The 17,127-nt window shown below is 34.9% G+C and overlaps 1 protein-coding gene across 1 annotated transcript in view; it reads left to right on the forward strand.

Moving 5' to 3' along the window:
• The window catches only part of LOC120350798 (hemicentin-2-like), a 228,886-nt gene that overhangs the window by 81,083 nt on the left and 130,676 nt on the right, over window positions 1-17,127 (forward strand). The window contains exon 4 of the mRNA XM_039425661.1: window positions 500-613. Within this exon, the coding sequence (XP_039281595.1) occupies window positions 500-613 (114 nt within the window). The remainder of the gene's footprint in view (window positions 1-499; window positions 614-17,127) is intronic.

Raw genomic sequence — 17,127 nt, forward strand, 5'->3', positions numbered from 1 at the left:
GGGACCGATGGCTTATCGTCTCCTCTGAAAGACAGGGTGGCCGTATCTATGTGATTGTGCTGTGGTCAAAAACTTTTTGCACAGGTTGAGATTCGAACTCGGGTTCTCTTGATTGTTAGACTCTCAGGTCCGGTTGCACAACAGTCGGTTAAATTTTGATCGTGATCCATTCCACAAGAACCAATCAAAGAATGCGGCTTTGAAAAGACGGTACTCTGATTGGTTCTTGTGGAATTAATCACGGTTAAAATTTAACAGGATTTTGTGCAACCAGCACTCAATTTTTGAACTGTTATTTTATATTTTTTTATTTCATATTATTTTCCAGTCACGTCAAATTCTATTGTATTTTTGTACTTTAATATGAACATGAATACATTATTGAATATTTGTGGAGTTGAGTATTTGGAGCAATTTGTTATTGCTGTTATTGCTTTGTTATTGTTATTGTTATATACAGTTTGATCATGCTAATAATAGTTATTTCTTTCATTCGCAGTTCCTCCAGAGAGATTGAGCGTGGTAGACTCTAATGGCGTCCATATTCAGCATTACATTCTTGGGCCCTATTCTGAGGGAGCCTCACTCGAGATAGCATGCATCGCAACCGGAGGTGAGTCTGTTCACATTTTTGTGAAGACATTTTACCACTAAACATTTTTTTCTGGAGCAAATGAATTTAAATTTCTCTCCAAATTGTTGCTGAGTTATTTCATCTGTGATTCAATTCTAAATAATTAAATGAATAGTATTTCACTTGTCATCGACAGAAAGGTTGTTTATTATTTTGTTTTCAATAATAACCTTAGCATCTTTTTCTTTTTAATATCAAATGTGCGCTCGAGCGATAGATAAAAAATATTATTGAATGTATAATCGAGGTGACTCTAAAGGTGCGTACAGATATACGCGCCGCAAACATGAGCAATTCTATTTTAATCAGCTGACTATATCTGTATTTTTACAGAAACGGTAAGATACAGATATAAAAAGCTTGGCTTTTTTTGTGTAGTTGAGAAGTTGATATTGTGGTAATTATTCATATTGAATCAAAAAGACTAAGAAATTGTCAAAAAACCACTGATTTATTGATAATTAGAAAGACCGGTTACGGTTATTACACCATTGTCAATCTCTGATAAACCCTGAGTTTATCAGAGATTGACAATCTTTTTCATTCAATAAAGAGCTTGGCATCAGCTGATTAAAAGTGAATTGCTCATGTTCGCGGCCCGTAAATCTGTACACACCTTTATGTTTGGCATTGACTGATAGTTTTTTATAGGCCTACCCCAAAATTATCGTTTTTGGAGGAGATCTCGTTTAATAGGACTCATAGTAAAGTCCGTCTGAACTATTGGTGAGGAAAGGCTTGCCTTTTCTCATAATACAGCTTTTTCTGTCGCTGTTCCCGCAGATTAAAAAAAGATTTGTAGGCCTAGTATTAGTAAAGACAGGCTTCAGCCGATTCATTAGCTCAGATATAAAATCTTTTATCTTAATTTGTAAAGTCGTCTATCAGTGGATGTCAAGCTGAGGGGTATCTCAAACGGTAGGTGAATTTTAAGATTCATTTCATTAAATTAATAGATATAAAAATCTCAGTACCCTTTTTTGAATTATTTTATCACAACATGTTTCAACATTCATGCCATTTTCAAGTCTCTAAAGAGATGAAAAAATCCATTTCACTATTATGTCCGACCACAAAGATTGAATTCTTGATGTCAAGCGAGTAGCGTTCATATGTTGTCTGATGAAATCATATTTATTTATTTAAGAATCTTAGAAGTTGGTTTTTTATGTGTAATTATTGATTTTTAAAATATATTTTTTCATCTGAAATAGCCCAATATTATGTTACCATAATATTGAGAGTGTTAATTATTCTTTTCTCTCATTTTTGTTATCATTTTTTGCACCTACTCATAAACCGAGTAGTTTTTTTCCTATTCGTCTATTATATATTTCAGTGAAGGCAAGCAGTAAATTACAGTTGTAAGTTTTCGAATCCTCTAATCCCTCATGCAAAACTAAGTCACAGAGAGCAGCAGTAGCGAGCTCTTCTCTCAAGAGAACAGTTTCATCACGACAGAAAAACCCAGGAAACCAATCAGTGCAGGTTGATTGAGCATTGTTCGATGCACACTTTTTCAAAGTTCATTCCAACTATTTCTCCTTCTGCAATCGCCATATTATCAAACAAGTTCTATTCTTTCCTACGGGTTCCGACTCATTAACGCTTCTCCAAGCTTTTCAATTTCACTCGCAATTAGCAATGACTGTAGGAGAGGATTAAAGGGTGGATGCTGGAGGAAGGGTTGATAGGAGATAGTGGGTGGAGGGTGGATGGTAGATGTTAGAGGGTAGAGTAGAGGGTAGGGTAGAGGGTAGGGTAGAGGGTATTGTAGAGTGAAGGGTAGAGGGTAGAGTGAGAAGAGTAGAGGGTAGAGTGAGAGGTGTTCAGTGGTGATCCACCAGTATTCCACATAATAGACGGTTTGCTTCGTTATCGTCGGATTAGCATTGGAAAGACTGGCTTCAAATCAACTGTCCAAAGTGAATTTTCAAATGGAGCGCAGAGTATTTTTAATTGACCAATTGCAGCTGATAGTTATGCATTCAGGTGGGCGGCCATCATGGAAATTAGGCTAATGCGGCCTAATTGGTCTGTCACTATATTTCCTTGCAGAAACCACGATTTGGGGATTTGGGAGAGTGACTATTCGTTTTAGAGTTCAACATGATGATTACTTGATGTCCGATTTATCTTTTTATTCGTGGAACTGCGAATATCCTATTATATTAAGCGAGTGATTTCTGTATATCTGGTTATTTTTATATCTGGTTATCTGGTTATTTATGTTCAACGGATCTCGAAAACGGCTCTAACGATTTTCACGGAATTTGAAACATAGTAGGTTTATGATACAAAAATTCGATTGCACAGGTCTCATCCCTGGGAAAACTCGCAAAGGACATGAAAAGGATAACAATTATTCATCCTTGGAAAAACATATGAAAATTTCGTCGTCTGTCGAAACAGAAGATGCGTGTGTGGGAGAGAGACAGAATTATTTCTAGCTGTGCGAGAAATTTTAAGCGACTTGATTAAAATAATCTGATTCGTTGACATAACATGATAATCATTCTAAACTGGAGTATATCGTAATTTTCAAAGTTATTCATTATTTGACAATTTTGAGTGATTAGTGAGTGTTATTTTGTTATTCAATTTGGTTTGTAAATAATCTATGTTAGAACTTTTTTGTTTTTGAATGTTTGGACTGAAAATTAAACCTGAATTCAAGGGTATGCAACATAACCTACTCTCCGGACTATTTATGGTATATAAATCAAAATTCGGGGAAGAAACAATTTCGGGCTGTGCCTGTTAGTCCTTCCCCAATCATTTCAAAGAGTTTTGTGTTCTGTTTATCAATAGTTCATAAACAAATAACGAGCAATGCTCGGTGCCCCGAAATTACATATTGATATGGGAAATGGGTGAAATTAGATAAATATATTGGGGGAAAATATTAGCTTGAAAGTTACTCTCAATATGACTACTGTAGTAGAAAGCCTCAGAGTCATGCACCTTAGTTTCGTTCTGATTTGCCTTGCCTTATTCAATTAAATACTCAAGATACCAAGCTATACCTTTCATCGTGGAAAATATAATATACGGCTCAATATAAATCATGTTCACTTGTATGTTTGCAAAATCTTTGCTATCACTCATTTTTTACTCCCGTATCTATTCTCTTCACTTGTGTCTTATATATGTCCGATTCAATTCACGTTTTCGTTAAGCACAGATGAAAACTGAACAATCTTTGTTTTGATAGAAGTTGAGCTTTCAAAGTTCATAAAAACTCCCAGGTTTTACGTAATAAAAAATTATACTCCCAGTATAATGTTTACAGTGATAGTCATCAGTTATGCAAAAGTCTTTAATCTGTGAGGATTTGAATCCGACTAATACCTTGGAACCTTGAACAAAGGCCGTATTTTTAATTTACAAGGAATGCAAGTCTTGGTGTGCAAGACGGAAATACATTCTCTTCATTGGAATTATAGTGGAATTCGAGTCAAAAGACACAATTTCCATCGATGAAGACTTTATTTTCCCAATATAACCTGTAAAGAGTTAATAGATTTCTAAATTTTAGCAGAAACAGTTAAAATATCATAGAAATTTGTAAATGTTCAATTCCTCTTGGCAAAAACTTGAGACCACTAAGTGTTCTTTTAACCTTTGATTCGATTTGATTAAATTTTCTCCCTGGAGACTCTTTAAAGAGTATAGGAAACCGTCAAGGACTATTTGTCAAAAAATAAAGGAATACTGAATATTGAGAAAGTTACGTGTGCAAAGAACATATTTGACATCAATTGAGTTTGATGGAGTGTTCGGACCTATTTTGCATGCAAAATGATCCTACCCATTGATGTGCTGACTCCATTATTTACTCATAATTCATTGACATGTAATAAATTAGAAGTGAGTTATCAGCTATTAGACATCTCAAAAATAATCAACTGACACAACGAACAGTTAGAAAATGAACGTGAAGCGTTGGAAAATGAATTGAAGGATGAAAATGAACAATAGAAAAATTAACAGTTAACAAATGAGTAGCTTGGCGATTGGATAGTGGGAAAAATAATTTTTCCTACAGTTTCCTTGAAAAGTAACCATTCCTGCACTGATTATACAGAACGCAAAGAATCACTTTTCCACATTAGTGCGCAAAGTGATTACTTTGCGTACTCCAGATTTGCAACATGGCGACACAAAATAGTTGGTGTCGCGTACTCGGTTATAAATGGAGGATTAGTGCACGAAAACAAAAATTAAGTTGGAAATGACTGTGGTTGTATTTAGATAAGAATCATTTCAATGGCTACCCTACATTTATGATAAAATCCCAATCTAGAAATCCAAAACAAGAATAATGTTCATCTAAATCATAATTAAATAATCATTGTTTACGAATTCTCATCATTTAATAATAAATAATAGTTCTTTTCTATTGATTATCATTATCTCAACTGCAAGCAATGAGTAAAGTAGCAAATATACATTATAAAATTCGAATTTTGAGGTTAAATGATTACCGTTCGATATCGATATGAATAAAAAAACAAAAGAATACTACAATAAATATTCTCTGTCGTCTATGTTATTTTTATAAATATTTTCAAGTTTACTTTGAGCATTTTTCTCGGTAATTTGAGCAAGTGTCTAAATTTCTGAATCCTGTTTCAGTACTTTTTAGCTTGATGAAACAAACTTATGTACAATTCTTCCCACTAGGTCGTGCGCTTGTCGGTTCAGCCATCCCAATCAGCTGTTGGCATGTATTTTGAATGCAAATTTTTCGTTCTATCTGTATTCTTTCTGATTCTTGAATGAATGAAAATGAGATATTTGGCTGAGAATTTTCAACTTCAATTGGATTATCAATTTTTAAATGGATTGAGGTTGTTATTAATAACAGCATCACACAGACAGACATTTGATGGATTTCAAACTTCATTTTACCGATAATTACCCACTTTTCTTATTCAATGGTAACTGTAGGAAAAATTTAATGTGAAATAGATGCGCAAAGTTCCTCTGCTGCACTCAAGAAACCATTCCGCACTCGCCTATGGCTCGTGTGTAAACGTTTCTTTCGGTGCAGCAAACTGTCACTTTGCGCACTAGTTGCACTGTCATTGTTGAGAATTATATTTCCACCATAACAAGATCATTACCGACATCAACTTTATCCTACCGCATCTTCTACCTCTGATCTCAAATCAAAATTGATTGATTCCGCTTAGTGCAAACCATCATCTGATTCTCCAGTTCGAAGTTCCATCTCGAATGAAACAAAACAGAGGTGGTGAGCGGAATGATATCCGATCGGAACAGATAAGAGGTCTACTTCAGACGGATTATACGAATTGCTAATTGGTGCGTAACACTGATTCCAGTCGGGTTGCGATTGGTTGAGGTGGCCTCATCAGGAAAGCAGGTGTTTGAATGGAAATAGATTTACAACAATCAGATGAAACACGCACAATGGGAAGTATGGGGTGGTGGGAGGGAAGTGGGGGAAAGTAGGGAGAAGTAGGGAAGTAGGGAACAATCGGGCTGAACACGCACAATGAGAAGTATGGGTTGTTGGGAGGGAAGTGAGGGAAGTGATGGGTAGGGAAAGTAGGAGAAGTAGGGATGGTGGAGGAAGTAGGAGTGGTGGAGGAAGTAGGAGAAATAGAAGAAGTAAAGGAAATAGGTGGAGTAGGGAGAGTAGGAGAAGTAGAAGAAGTAGGGGGAAGTAGGGAAAAGTAGAGGAAGTGGAGGAAGTAGGGGAAGAAGGGGAAGTAGGAGAAGTAGAGGAGATAGGTGGAGTAGGGAGAGTAGGAGAAGTAGAAGAAGTAGGGGAAAGTAGAGGGAGTGGAGGAAGTAGTGGAAGAAGGGGAAGTAGGAGGAGTAGGAGTGCTGGAGGAAGTAAGAGAAATGAAAGAAGTAGAGGAAATAGGTGAAGTAGGGAGAGTAGGTGAAGTAGAAGAAGTAGGGGAAAGTAGAGGAAGTGGAGGAAGTAGTGGAAGAAGGGGAAGTAGGGGAAGTGGGAGTAAGAGAAATAGAAGAAGTAGAGGAAATAGGGGAAAATAGGTGAAGTAGGGAGAGTAGGAGAAGTAGAAGAAGTAGGGGAAAGTAGAGGAAGTGGAGGAAGTAGGGGGAGTAGGGGAAGAAGGGGAAGTAGGAGAAGTGGAGGAGATAGGTGAAGTAGGGAGAGTAGCAGAAGTAGAAGAAGTAGGGGAAATTAGGGGAAGTATGGGAAGAAGGGAGAAGTAGTGGTGGTTGGAGAGTAGGAGGAAGTAGGAGAAAATAGAGGAAGTAGGTGGAATAGGGGAAGTAGGGGGAGTAAGGGAAGTGGAGGAAATAGGGGAAGTGGGGGACGTAGATGAAGTAGGGGAAAATATGTGAAGTGGAGGAAGTGAGGGAAGTGGTGGGAAGAAGGGGAAGTAGGAGCGTTAAAGCAGAATGTGTCATGAGAAGGAATAGAATCATTTAGGGAATGAATTAATCTGTTCTGTATCTTTGAAACAAAGGTATCTGTCTTGAATCCTTGGAATTCCTCCTCCTTAATTATTATTGTTGTCGACGGCTTCGAATTTAAGATCGTTGGCCAGACAACCCCCTAAATTCTCCCCCTCAAACCTTCTACCCCAAGAATATTTCCTATCAATAATTTTCCACACCATCTCCGGACCTGCTATATACGAGCCAGTCCATTTCCTGTACCTACTACGATAAACTTCATATTTTATGCACCCTGTGTACATACACACACACACTCTCTGGATCACTATAACCAACCCCTCCGCACCATACCTACAAACGACCAGTCTCCCTCACAACTTTATTGGCTTCTCCCTTTTGAAACGAGGCCTTTTTTCGATATTTATTCTCAGCTAGCGATCGTATTTAAAAATCTAATTCAAGCAATGGCGCCTCCCCTCCACCTAACCTATCGTGTTATGCTATTCGGAACGCTTTCTACGTTCTAAAATACGATACTGTAGTGTTGCTGATGAAAAATTTAACCAACACATGCTTCCTTCATATTGGTATTTTTTCGATTTTTTTCTTCTCAGTACAATGAGGAGTTGTGTAGAAGTGGGAACTTCTAAGAAAAATATCTTTCGTTGAAAAATAGCGAAGTTTTATTCAAGCGAATGTAAATATAATCTGATTTTATGAGAAAGTTTATTCAGTTAGTTTGATTAGTGAGAGGAATAGCATGAGGTAGCCTTATTTTTCCTCTCCCTATCATTTTGTTAATGTACTTATTGTATAAATAATGAATGAATGAATGAACGAATAAAAGAATTGTATTTCAGTTCTCCATAATGACCCTGAAGCCTCGCATACACATCGATTTTTGATCTATTATATCATATTTGCCGTTCTTACAAACTCTATCCTATTATATTAGGCGAGCAATTTCTGTATATATCTGGTTATTTATGTTTCACGGATCTCGAAGACTGCTCTAACGATCTTCTTCTTCTTTCAATCAGGGATTAGGCTATTGCCTGTTCCGACTCACATTCAGCTTGTAATTAGAAAAAAAAATGATTAGAATAAAAAATAATGCTGTAACGATTTTCACGAAATTTGGAACATAGTAGGTTTATAATATAAAGATTCGATTGCACTAGGTCTCATTCTTTGGAAAACTCGCTGAACGACATTAAAAGGATATTTCATCCTTGGAAAACAGATGATAATTTCGTCGTCTCTTGATAACAGAAGATGCATGTGCCTGTGTGGGAGAGAGACAGAGTTATTTTCAGCTGTGTAATCATAATCAATCAGCGATAAATTTTATCTTGCTAGACAATTTTTAATCGATTTGATTAACATAATCTGATTTGTTGACATGACATGATAATCATTCTAAACTAGAGTATATCACAGATTTCAAAGTTGATCATCATTTGACAATTTTAAGTGATTAGTGAGTGTTATTCGATTTGGTTTGTAAATAATCTGAATTAGAACTTCTTTTTTTAATGTTTGGACTGAAAATTGAACCTGAAATCAAGTGTATGGAACATAATCTACTTTCTGGACTATTTATAGTGTATAAATCAAAATTCGGGGAAGAAACAGTTTCGGGATGTGTCTGTTAGTCCTTCCCCAATAATTTTAAAGAATTGTGTTCTGTTTATCAATAGTTTATAAATAAATAACAAGCGAAGCTCAATGCCCCGATTAATTCATAATTTATATTATAATTCTATTTCATGAGAAGGTTCATCCAGTTCAGTTTATTTCAGTTCTTCATAATAACCCTGAAACCTCGCACACACACATCGATTTTTGTTCGTACGATTTTTTGACGTCCTTATGAATTCTATAAGATTGAACAGATGATTTCAAACAGATGATGTATGTCAAGTCCCGTTTAATCTGATAGAATTCATAAGGACGGCAAAATATCGTACGAACAAAACTCGATGTGTGTGTGCGGGGCTTTACGGTGGTTACACATTAATGCACGGTTTTTACATTGACTAGAAAACTATATTCAACGTTATCTATATTTTATTTATTTTTTTTAACATTAAATACTGAATTATGTGTAAAAAGATCATGGGCACAATGATGTCATTGCACTGTTGTCGGATTAGTTGATTGGTTTCGTTAGATGAAGTCATTCTACGGTGGTGCATTTTTGTGCAAATTATCATAAACATATTCGAATATTTTCCACTTACAGTTTTCCACAGCTCTTTGGTTTTGCCTTTTGAGTTTCTTATTTTGTTCATTGTGTGACCCGTTCTCATCCTCTTCACTTCAATGTCATAGGTTTTCTTTGACTCTTGAAACCTGTATTTGTCATCGATTGATCCTGTCAGCAGGTATCTGTCATGCAAACTTTGAAGGGAGGCTTTCATCTTCTGCAACTCACAATCCATAAGAATGATTTCATTTGGACAATATATGAATGGAGAGAAAATAAATCCACAGTCTGTTCATGAAGCTTTCACTATGGATAATGATCTTGAAATTGGTAGGATCAAGCACGCGTTACAAGAATAATGACTAACTTTTCATACTGTGCCTAAGTTAGTGAGTTAGTCTTATATCCGAATATGTACATCCTTTAAACTATTCAAATTCAATAGTAATATCAACTCTCTCGTAGAGACCCAAGGAGATTCCTCACTTCAGATAATACAGTTTTTGACGCCAGCATATATTTAATATTGAATTGAATAAAATTTTAGCCCACTTAATCAGAGATTTGTATAACTCATACAGTATCATCCAAACATTGTTAAGATAGATTAAGATTTATCAGAGATAGATAGATTTAGACTGATCAAAGATTTGTATAACTAATAGTAACATCCATACACTGTAAGGATAGCTACATCCAATTCAATTTGTTTTAACTCCTACAAATTCATACTCACAAAATTCGATAATACACTTATATTTTAGTTCTGATCATGTTGTAATTAGATGACCTACCTATTTTGAGGTCCATGTTATAATGGCAGTGGAGAAAGATTGGAGAACAACGTTGCCGATCCTTTGTCTTGTCAATGCCTTCTAAAGACGGTAGCTGATACAGGTTTATTGATGTAATATTAACTGTTTATTCTCGTTTGAAATAATCAAATATATTTTATTAAGCACGGAATTATATTTTTAAATAATTTCATAATGAATTTCCATAATTAAGATGAAATAATTTGTTTATTAATTATGAATTTCACATTGTTGAAAGACAATTAGGCAACAGAGCAAAGTGAGAATGAGATATTGCTATCCGTTTTGTTGAATGATAGACAAGGACAGCAATACCATTGCTAATCAAACACTGCCATTACAACGTGGAACTCACTATACTAGGGTTTTCCTTGAATTTTTTTCAATGATTATAGAATGATTGATTGACTCAAACACAAAATGCATTTTACTAAATTTGTTTGTTGACCAATTTTAAATTCCAACAGGATAAAAAAACAAATATAAGACAGATGATAGAAACAAACAGATTTTTTTTTGAAACCTGAGATTAATCTTCTGAGACAGAACATTTGTTTTACCCTGTAATGCTGTAATTTATGCTTTATGTATTCCAACATGAGATGAGTTTTTAGTTTTCAAACCTGAGACAGTACCTTTTTTCCACCCTGAAATCCATCTCTCATGTATTGTACAACATGAGAGTTTTTAGAAGACCTCCAGCATCCGATTAAGAAAGATATTTGAAGACCGTGAAGTTTTTGTGGATTATTAATTATTAAATTGTCTCCCAACTCATCAGTGCATAACTAAATGCTGTATTTCTGGACGAAGGTTGGTTCGAACTTTCAACCCCGCTTTCCATAATCAGATTACGAGAAATTTTATTTCAACCATGAAAGTTTTACACAGAATGATTACTTTTCCCGAGAAAAACTTCGTCAACAATTAGGCGAGGACGGTATGATGTATTTTTCCTGAGAATAGATTACTTTAAGCCTATTAGGGTTAGTCCCTGGGGCGGTGATACACGGAGAAAAATCGAGTGATCTGAATTTCTATTCGTTGTAGGTCTTACCAGTGATTAAGAAACAATATTTGCTCTCAGAGTCGAAAAAATCACAGAAAATAATTGATAACTGGAACCATGATCTCACCCAGTATATTCAATACAATGATTTGAAAAAAAAAATCGTTGATAGAACTGATATAGGAATCTTTCTTATGATTTTCAATATGAGGGTCTTCGAAGAATCGTTTTTTTTTCTATAGCTCTACAGCCCATTGTGTGCTTTGGCCTCCTCCACAACATTCCTCCAAACGTTTCTATCCATCATAAATCCTCTCCATCCTCTATAACCCATCCTTATCAAATCATCCCTTATCTCATCTCCCCATCGTATTCTTGGTCTGCCTTGTTTTCTTCTTGAGTAAAGCTTCTCTTTAAGCACTATTTTTGGCATTCTGGTTTCATCCATCTTATAAATATGTCCGAACCACCTTAGTCTCTGTGCCTTTATGAAGCGTACTATACTACGGCCTTTTATTGATAGTTCAAGTTCAGCATTGGTTCTCCTTCTTTAACAGGACCGTACACTTTTCTAAGCACCTTTCGTTCAAATACACTTTATACTACGGCTTTATACACTTTATACACTTATACTACGGCCTTCTATTAATAGTTCAAGTTCAGCATTGGTTCTCCTTCTTTAACAGGACCTTACACTTTTCTAAGCACCTTTCGTTCAAATACACTTTAATTATGTTGGTCTTCCTTAGTCAAAGTCCATGATTCAGAGCCATAGGTAACTACAGGTCTTATAAGGGTTTCCTAAATCTTGAGCTTGCTGCTTCTACTGATGAGCCTGTTGTTTAAAAGCTTCATGTTGCTGAAGTATGCTGTATTTCCCGAGAAGAATCGTTGATAGAATTGAAAAATACAGTCATGTTCCCTCACCGTTTATTGCGCTAGAAAATAAGAATTCGAAAATCTCTTGTATCGATCTCGAAAATAATTCATTCAGTTACTAAACAGGTGGAGAATAAACCAGTGATAAGGTTTCATAAATGTCTAGATCTTTTTCCACTTACTAAGAATGAGAAAAACTACAATTTTCAATACAGTAAGTGACAATTAATCGTAATGAATCCTTGAAATGTACGAACCTTTCAAAAGAATGAAACTAGATTCAGGAGGAATTTATCATTGGATCTTGAAGCTCAGTGTTGGCGAATTCATGATAAACTAGTTTGATAAATAAGCATCTAAATTAAATTTATTTTGTGGAAATAATTGAGGACTGAAAATTTTTGTGGGGTGAACAACTACAAGACTTTAACAATATTTTTGCTCTCAGAGTCGAAAAAAGAAGAAAATCATTGATAATTGGAATCAAAATCCTACCCAGTATAGATATTCAATACAAGGATTATTGAAAAATCGTTGTTAGATGTGATATAAAGGTACAGATGGAGAAAAAAAAAAGATGATATAAAGGTCTCCCTCATGATTTCCAATATGAGGGTTTTTGAATAATCTTTGTTATAACTGATACATGTTCTCTCACCGATTATTGCGCGAGAAGATAAGAATTTCAAAGTCTCTTGTATCGATCTACAAAATTCATTCAGTTACCAAACAGAAGTAGAATAACCTGTGATAAGGTTCCATGAATGTTTAAATTATTTTTCACGTACCAAGAATGAGAAAAAATATAGTTTTTCACCGATTAATATTGCGCTAGGAAATAAGAATTTCAAAATCTCTTGTATCGATCTGGAAAATTCATTCAGTTACCAAACAGAAGTAGAATAACCAGTGATAAGGTTTCATTAATGTCTAGATTACTTGAAAAATATCAAGTTACCAAAAATGAGAAAAATTACTATTTTTAACCAGTGACATTGAATCACTATGAATCATCACTCACGAACCTTTGAAGAGAATGAGACTAGAATCAGCAGAAATTATTTATAAAAAAAAAATATTTATTTTTTCTCTCGTAACACTGTTGTTAATTGGTGGATAAATTTGATTTGATTTGAAATTTATCATTAGATCTTGAAGCTCAGTGTTGGCGAATTCATGATAAACTAGTTTGATAAATAAGTATCTAAATTAAATATTCTTTGTGAAATATAATTAAGGACTGGAAATTTTGTGAAGTGAACAACTGCAAGACTTGACCCATTTCGGACTATGTGTAACCTCATCTAAATCTGGGAGAGGAATAGCACAAGGTTACCTTACTTTTTCTCTACCTACCATTTTTATTATATACGTGTTTCATGAATCATTCAAGAATAAAGAAGAAGAATCATCACTGATGATAAATATGATCATTGACATTATAGTCTTCAATAAGGAATATAAATTGAATAATTTCAACAAAATCTATAATAATTAATCATTATTATAATATGCCTTCTGTAAATTATGTGGTTAATCAATCAGCAATTTCCCATATTTGATAATAGATAAATGATCAAATTGATAACTCTATCAACAAATTTCTAGAATAATTCTCGATGACATTATTCTCTCCAATATAGATTAAATAATTTAACAAAATCTATAATGAATCATTATTTGCCTTCTGTAAATTATTTGGTTAATCGATCAGCAATTCCTCACACATTAAAATAGATTAAAATTAATAACTCTATCAACAAATTTCTAGAATAATTTTCTCTCATTACATCAAAATAATTCCGCCTCACTAACAACAACCAATCCGCCAACAAGAGTATGCAACCACTGATAATAACCACTGTGACACAATAATCTTCGCTGAATCGAATGCAGCACAAATGATAAATTTCGCGCCAAATCCAATCGGGGACTGGAATTCCGCCGAAACGGCAATAAACAGGGCTCTATCGACAGCATAAAAGGGAGCGCAGTTGTTATCGGCCCATACATTACCCCCCTACCCTCTCGTTCATTTCACCCCCCACCAAAACGGATTCTACATCACCACCTCACTCTTAACCCTACTTCTCCCCTAAATTGAACTACCCCCTCCCACCACCGGATTTAAGCATGTCACAAAGCTGATAATTATTATTCACTGTGGGCTACCGGGGGTTTTAACAACTACAGCCCTGTCACCTATGGATGCCATACAAACCTCGAGTCTGAATTCTGGATTACGGCCATGTACTATGGTTAGATTCTCTCCCTCAGCATTGGAAAGCATAGGTTTAGATTCACGTCAGAATGGGAAGCATTGGGTTCATCACTATTGGAGATCATGGGTTGTATACATATGCCGACAGTGTGAAGTGAGTACCATGCCCATAAAATTGGTGCCAGCAAAGAATTGAGATGTGGGCATAGTAAGCCCATGTTATGCAGGGGTTGTGGTGTCGGTTTATGACCTATATCTGGATAAAGGGTGGGAATCGAACACTGCTGAACCTGAATTAAGAATCTTTTTCCTGTTATATTGTTATGTTGGGTGAAAGTTATGCACACCTAAACCAGAATTAACAATATTCTTGTTATTGTTAGGGTGTGTGAGGTGTTTGCACCTATAGATAGCCTTTGTTGAATTATCTAGTTAGCATAGATGATACACCCTCGTCAATATGATGGGAAAGTATTGGTTTGTAATCTGAATCTGATACTGCGAACTTTATACTGATTTAAATGTTTATTTGAATGAAAGTTTATGTTGATCTGTTATTCTTGCACTTTGAAACAAATAAAGTTTAATTTAGATGCTTACAGTGATATTATTATTATTCTTTGCTCTAATCGTCATGATCAACATCATAATTATTTATTTAATTATTTAATTGTTATTTATTCGTTGATATAATTACAAATCATATGATCGGGATAGAACAACAGGCATAGCCGAAAACTATTCTGTTCCCAAATTTTGATAAATAATGAAATGTCCAAAAAATAGGTTATGTTCTTACTTAGGAAATTTAAAGTTCAAAGTTCTGTCCAAGAATATATATCAGCTAGAAATTTTGAATTTAGAATGATTAAAATACCAAATTATAGTCAAATTTGCACTTAATATCACCGCACTTTGAATAAATTAAGTTATTTCAGAAAATTTTGAAGCCAAAAATATACAGACAACTTTCAACTAGGCACAGCTGTTACAAACTGCTGTTCACTCATAGATCATTATTATTTGATCGAAAATTACTGTTCTAAGAGGAAACGTGCATAAAACTTTCTACACTATACTCCATGCAAATTTTCTTCAGACTTGGAGGAATTTGTAGCGCAGAGAAATGGAGGGAGATCAGCCAATTGCAGTAATGGATTGAGTCATAGGTGGAAGCGTAGTTGTCAATCTGTCGAATAGAGTCAGTCGAGTCTGTGATTGCAGAGAGGAAACTTCCTAAGTTTAACATGAGTGCTTGAATACTCACTGGAAACTAGAGAACGCTGGCCGGCACACAACGGCAACATAGTAGCCGTTGTATCCCTGCCGTTGTATGCCTTCTCTTCTGCGCATGTCCATCCCAAGTCGGAAGTTAATTTGATACATTATCAAATCATGAATACCATCATAATCATTTCGAAATGTATGGTTAACGATATGTATTCCATAAATTAGATGCATCACATTACATGCAATTATGGAGTGATCTCAAGTTCCCAAATACAAGGTTATCATACTCATGATGAATATATATTGTGGAAGTGAGTCCCCACAAGTAGCAAATTTAATAGTCATACAATAACCCGAATATTTGAACTGTCGGTCCCGGCTGAAGTATGACAGTCGTGAGGCCCATTGACGGCTTAAATTATATATTCAGGCGGTGGAACCTTCCCGAAAGGGACTCCCCACCAACAAAAGCCATACGAATTTACTTTTTTTACCCGAATATTAAATCAAGAGAATTCTCAATTGTCACGGGTAAGATGTGAAATATGCTCTGAACAATCTGACAAAAAATAATATTCATTCAATATAGCATCAATGTTCAAAATCCGTGAAGTCGATCCATCGCACTGGATGTAGAAATTTGTACACTCGCGTGCAAAAAATCCAGAGAATTTATGTTTGGATGCACTTTTAGATGAAACAATCGGGTGCAAACAAAATGCTCTAATGGTCCAGTGGCCATCGATTGAGTTATTTGCTGCTAAACTGAAAACTTTGTCAACACGTCATTGGAAAACGAATTGGCGCGCTTTAGCTTCAATAAGCGTGTAACTAAATTGTTGCAACTGATGGTAGAGTAGCCTCTATCTCTAGTAATCCACTTTTTCAAAAATATTCTGTTTGCAACGGATTCAACTAACACCAAACGTTTTGAGAACTCGTTCAATAATCCAATTTGTAAATCATTTCACACACAGCGAACGTTGTAACTTCTCTTCCAATATTTCCAAAAATCTTTAGAGAGGAATTGAATTATTTTGGAAAATAGATTCATCTCTACTTATCTACTTTTTCGAAAAATAATATTCTTGTATCGATAGGTATTGAACTAGCACCAGACGTATCAACATTCCATTCAATTCTCTTGAAGAATTGAATTTGGAAATCATTGAAATTGAAATCATTTCAGCAACAGCCGATGTTTTTACTTCTCTTTCAATATTTACAAAAATATTTGGAGAACATGAAATATTTGGAGAAAATGAAATATTTGGAGTTCAAATATTTGAAACATTTTTGGGAAACATCCATGACAGGAGTTCTATTTCAACAAGTAACTGCTGTCAGGAATCGGCTTTTATATCTATCCAATTTTGCTAACAGAGTTGAAAGCTATTATCGATCAAAGTTAATCAAAGCTTAATATCAATCATTAATAATTTATCTGTACCTATATATATTGTCGATTTAATATATTTCATACTATTGACGAATACAAAATTTTATTTGACAAATCTATACATTTGAAAAAAGTAAATGCTCATTTTGGATGTTCCTTCTGCAATACGCTCCTTGGAAATAACTAGAGTATTCAATAAATCTGAACTCTTATTAGATCTCACATTTATGTGGTCTAGTTTGACTCCATGTGAAGCTGAATATCGGGCACCAAGCTTACCTCTGGAGTACAAAAGCATATAAAATCTATTACGAGAGGAAAAATTA

Source organism: Nilaparvata lugens, chromosome 4 (genome assembly GCF_014356525.2).
Source record: "Nilaparvata lugens isolate BPH chromosome 4, ASM1435652v1, whole genome shotgun sequence".
NCBI classification, from domain to species: domain Eukaryota; kingdom Metazoa; phylum Arthropoda; class Insecta; order Hemiptera; family Delphacidae; genus Nilaparvata; species Nilaparvata lugens.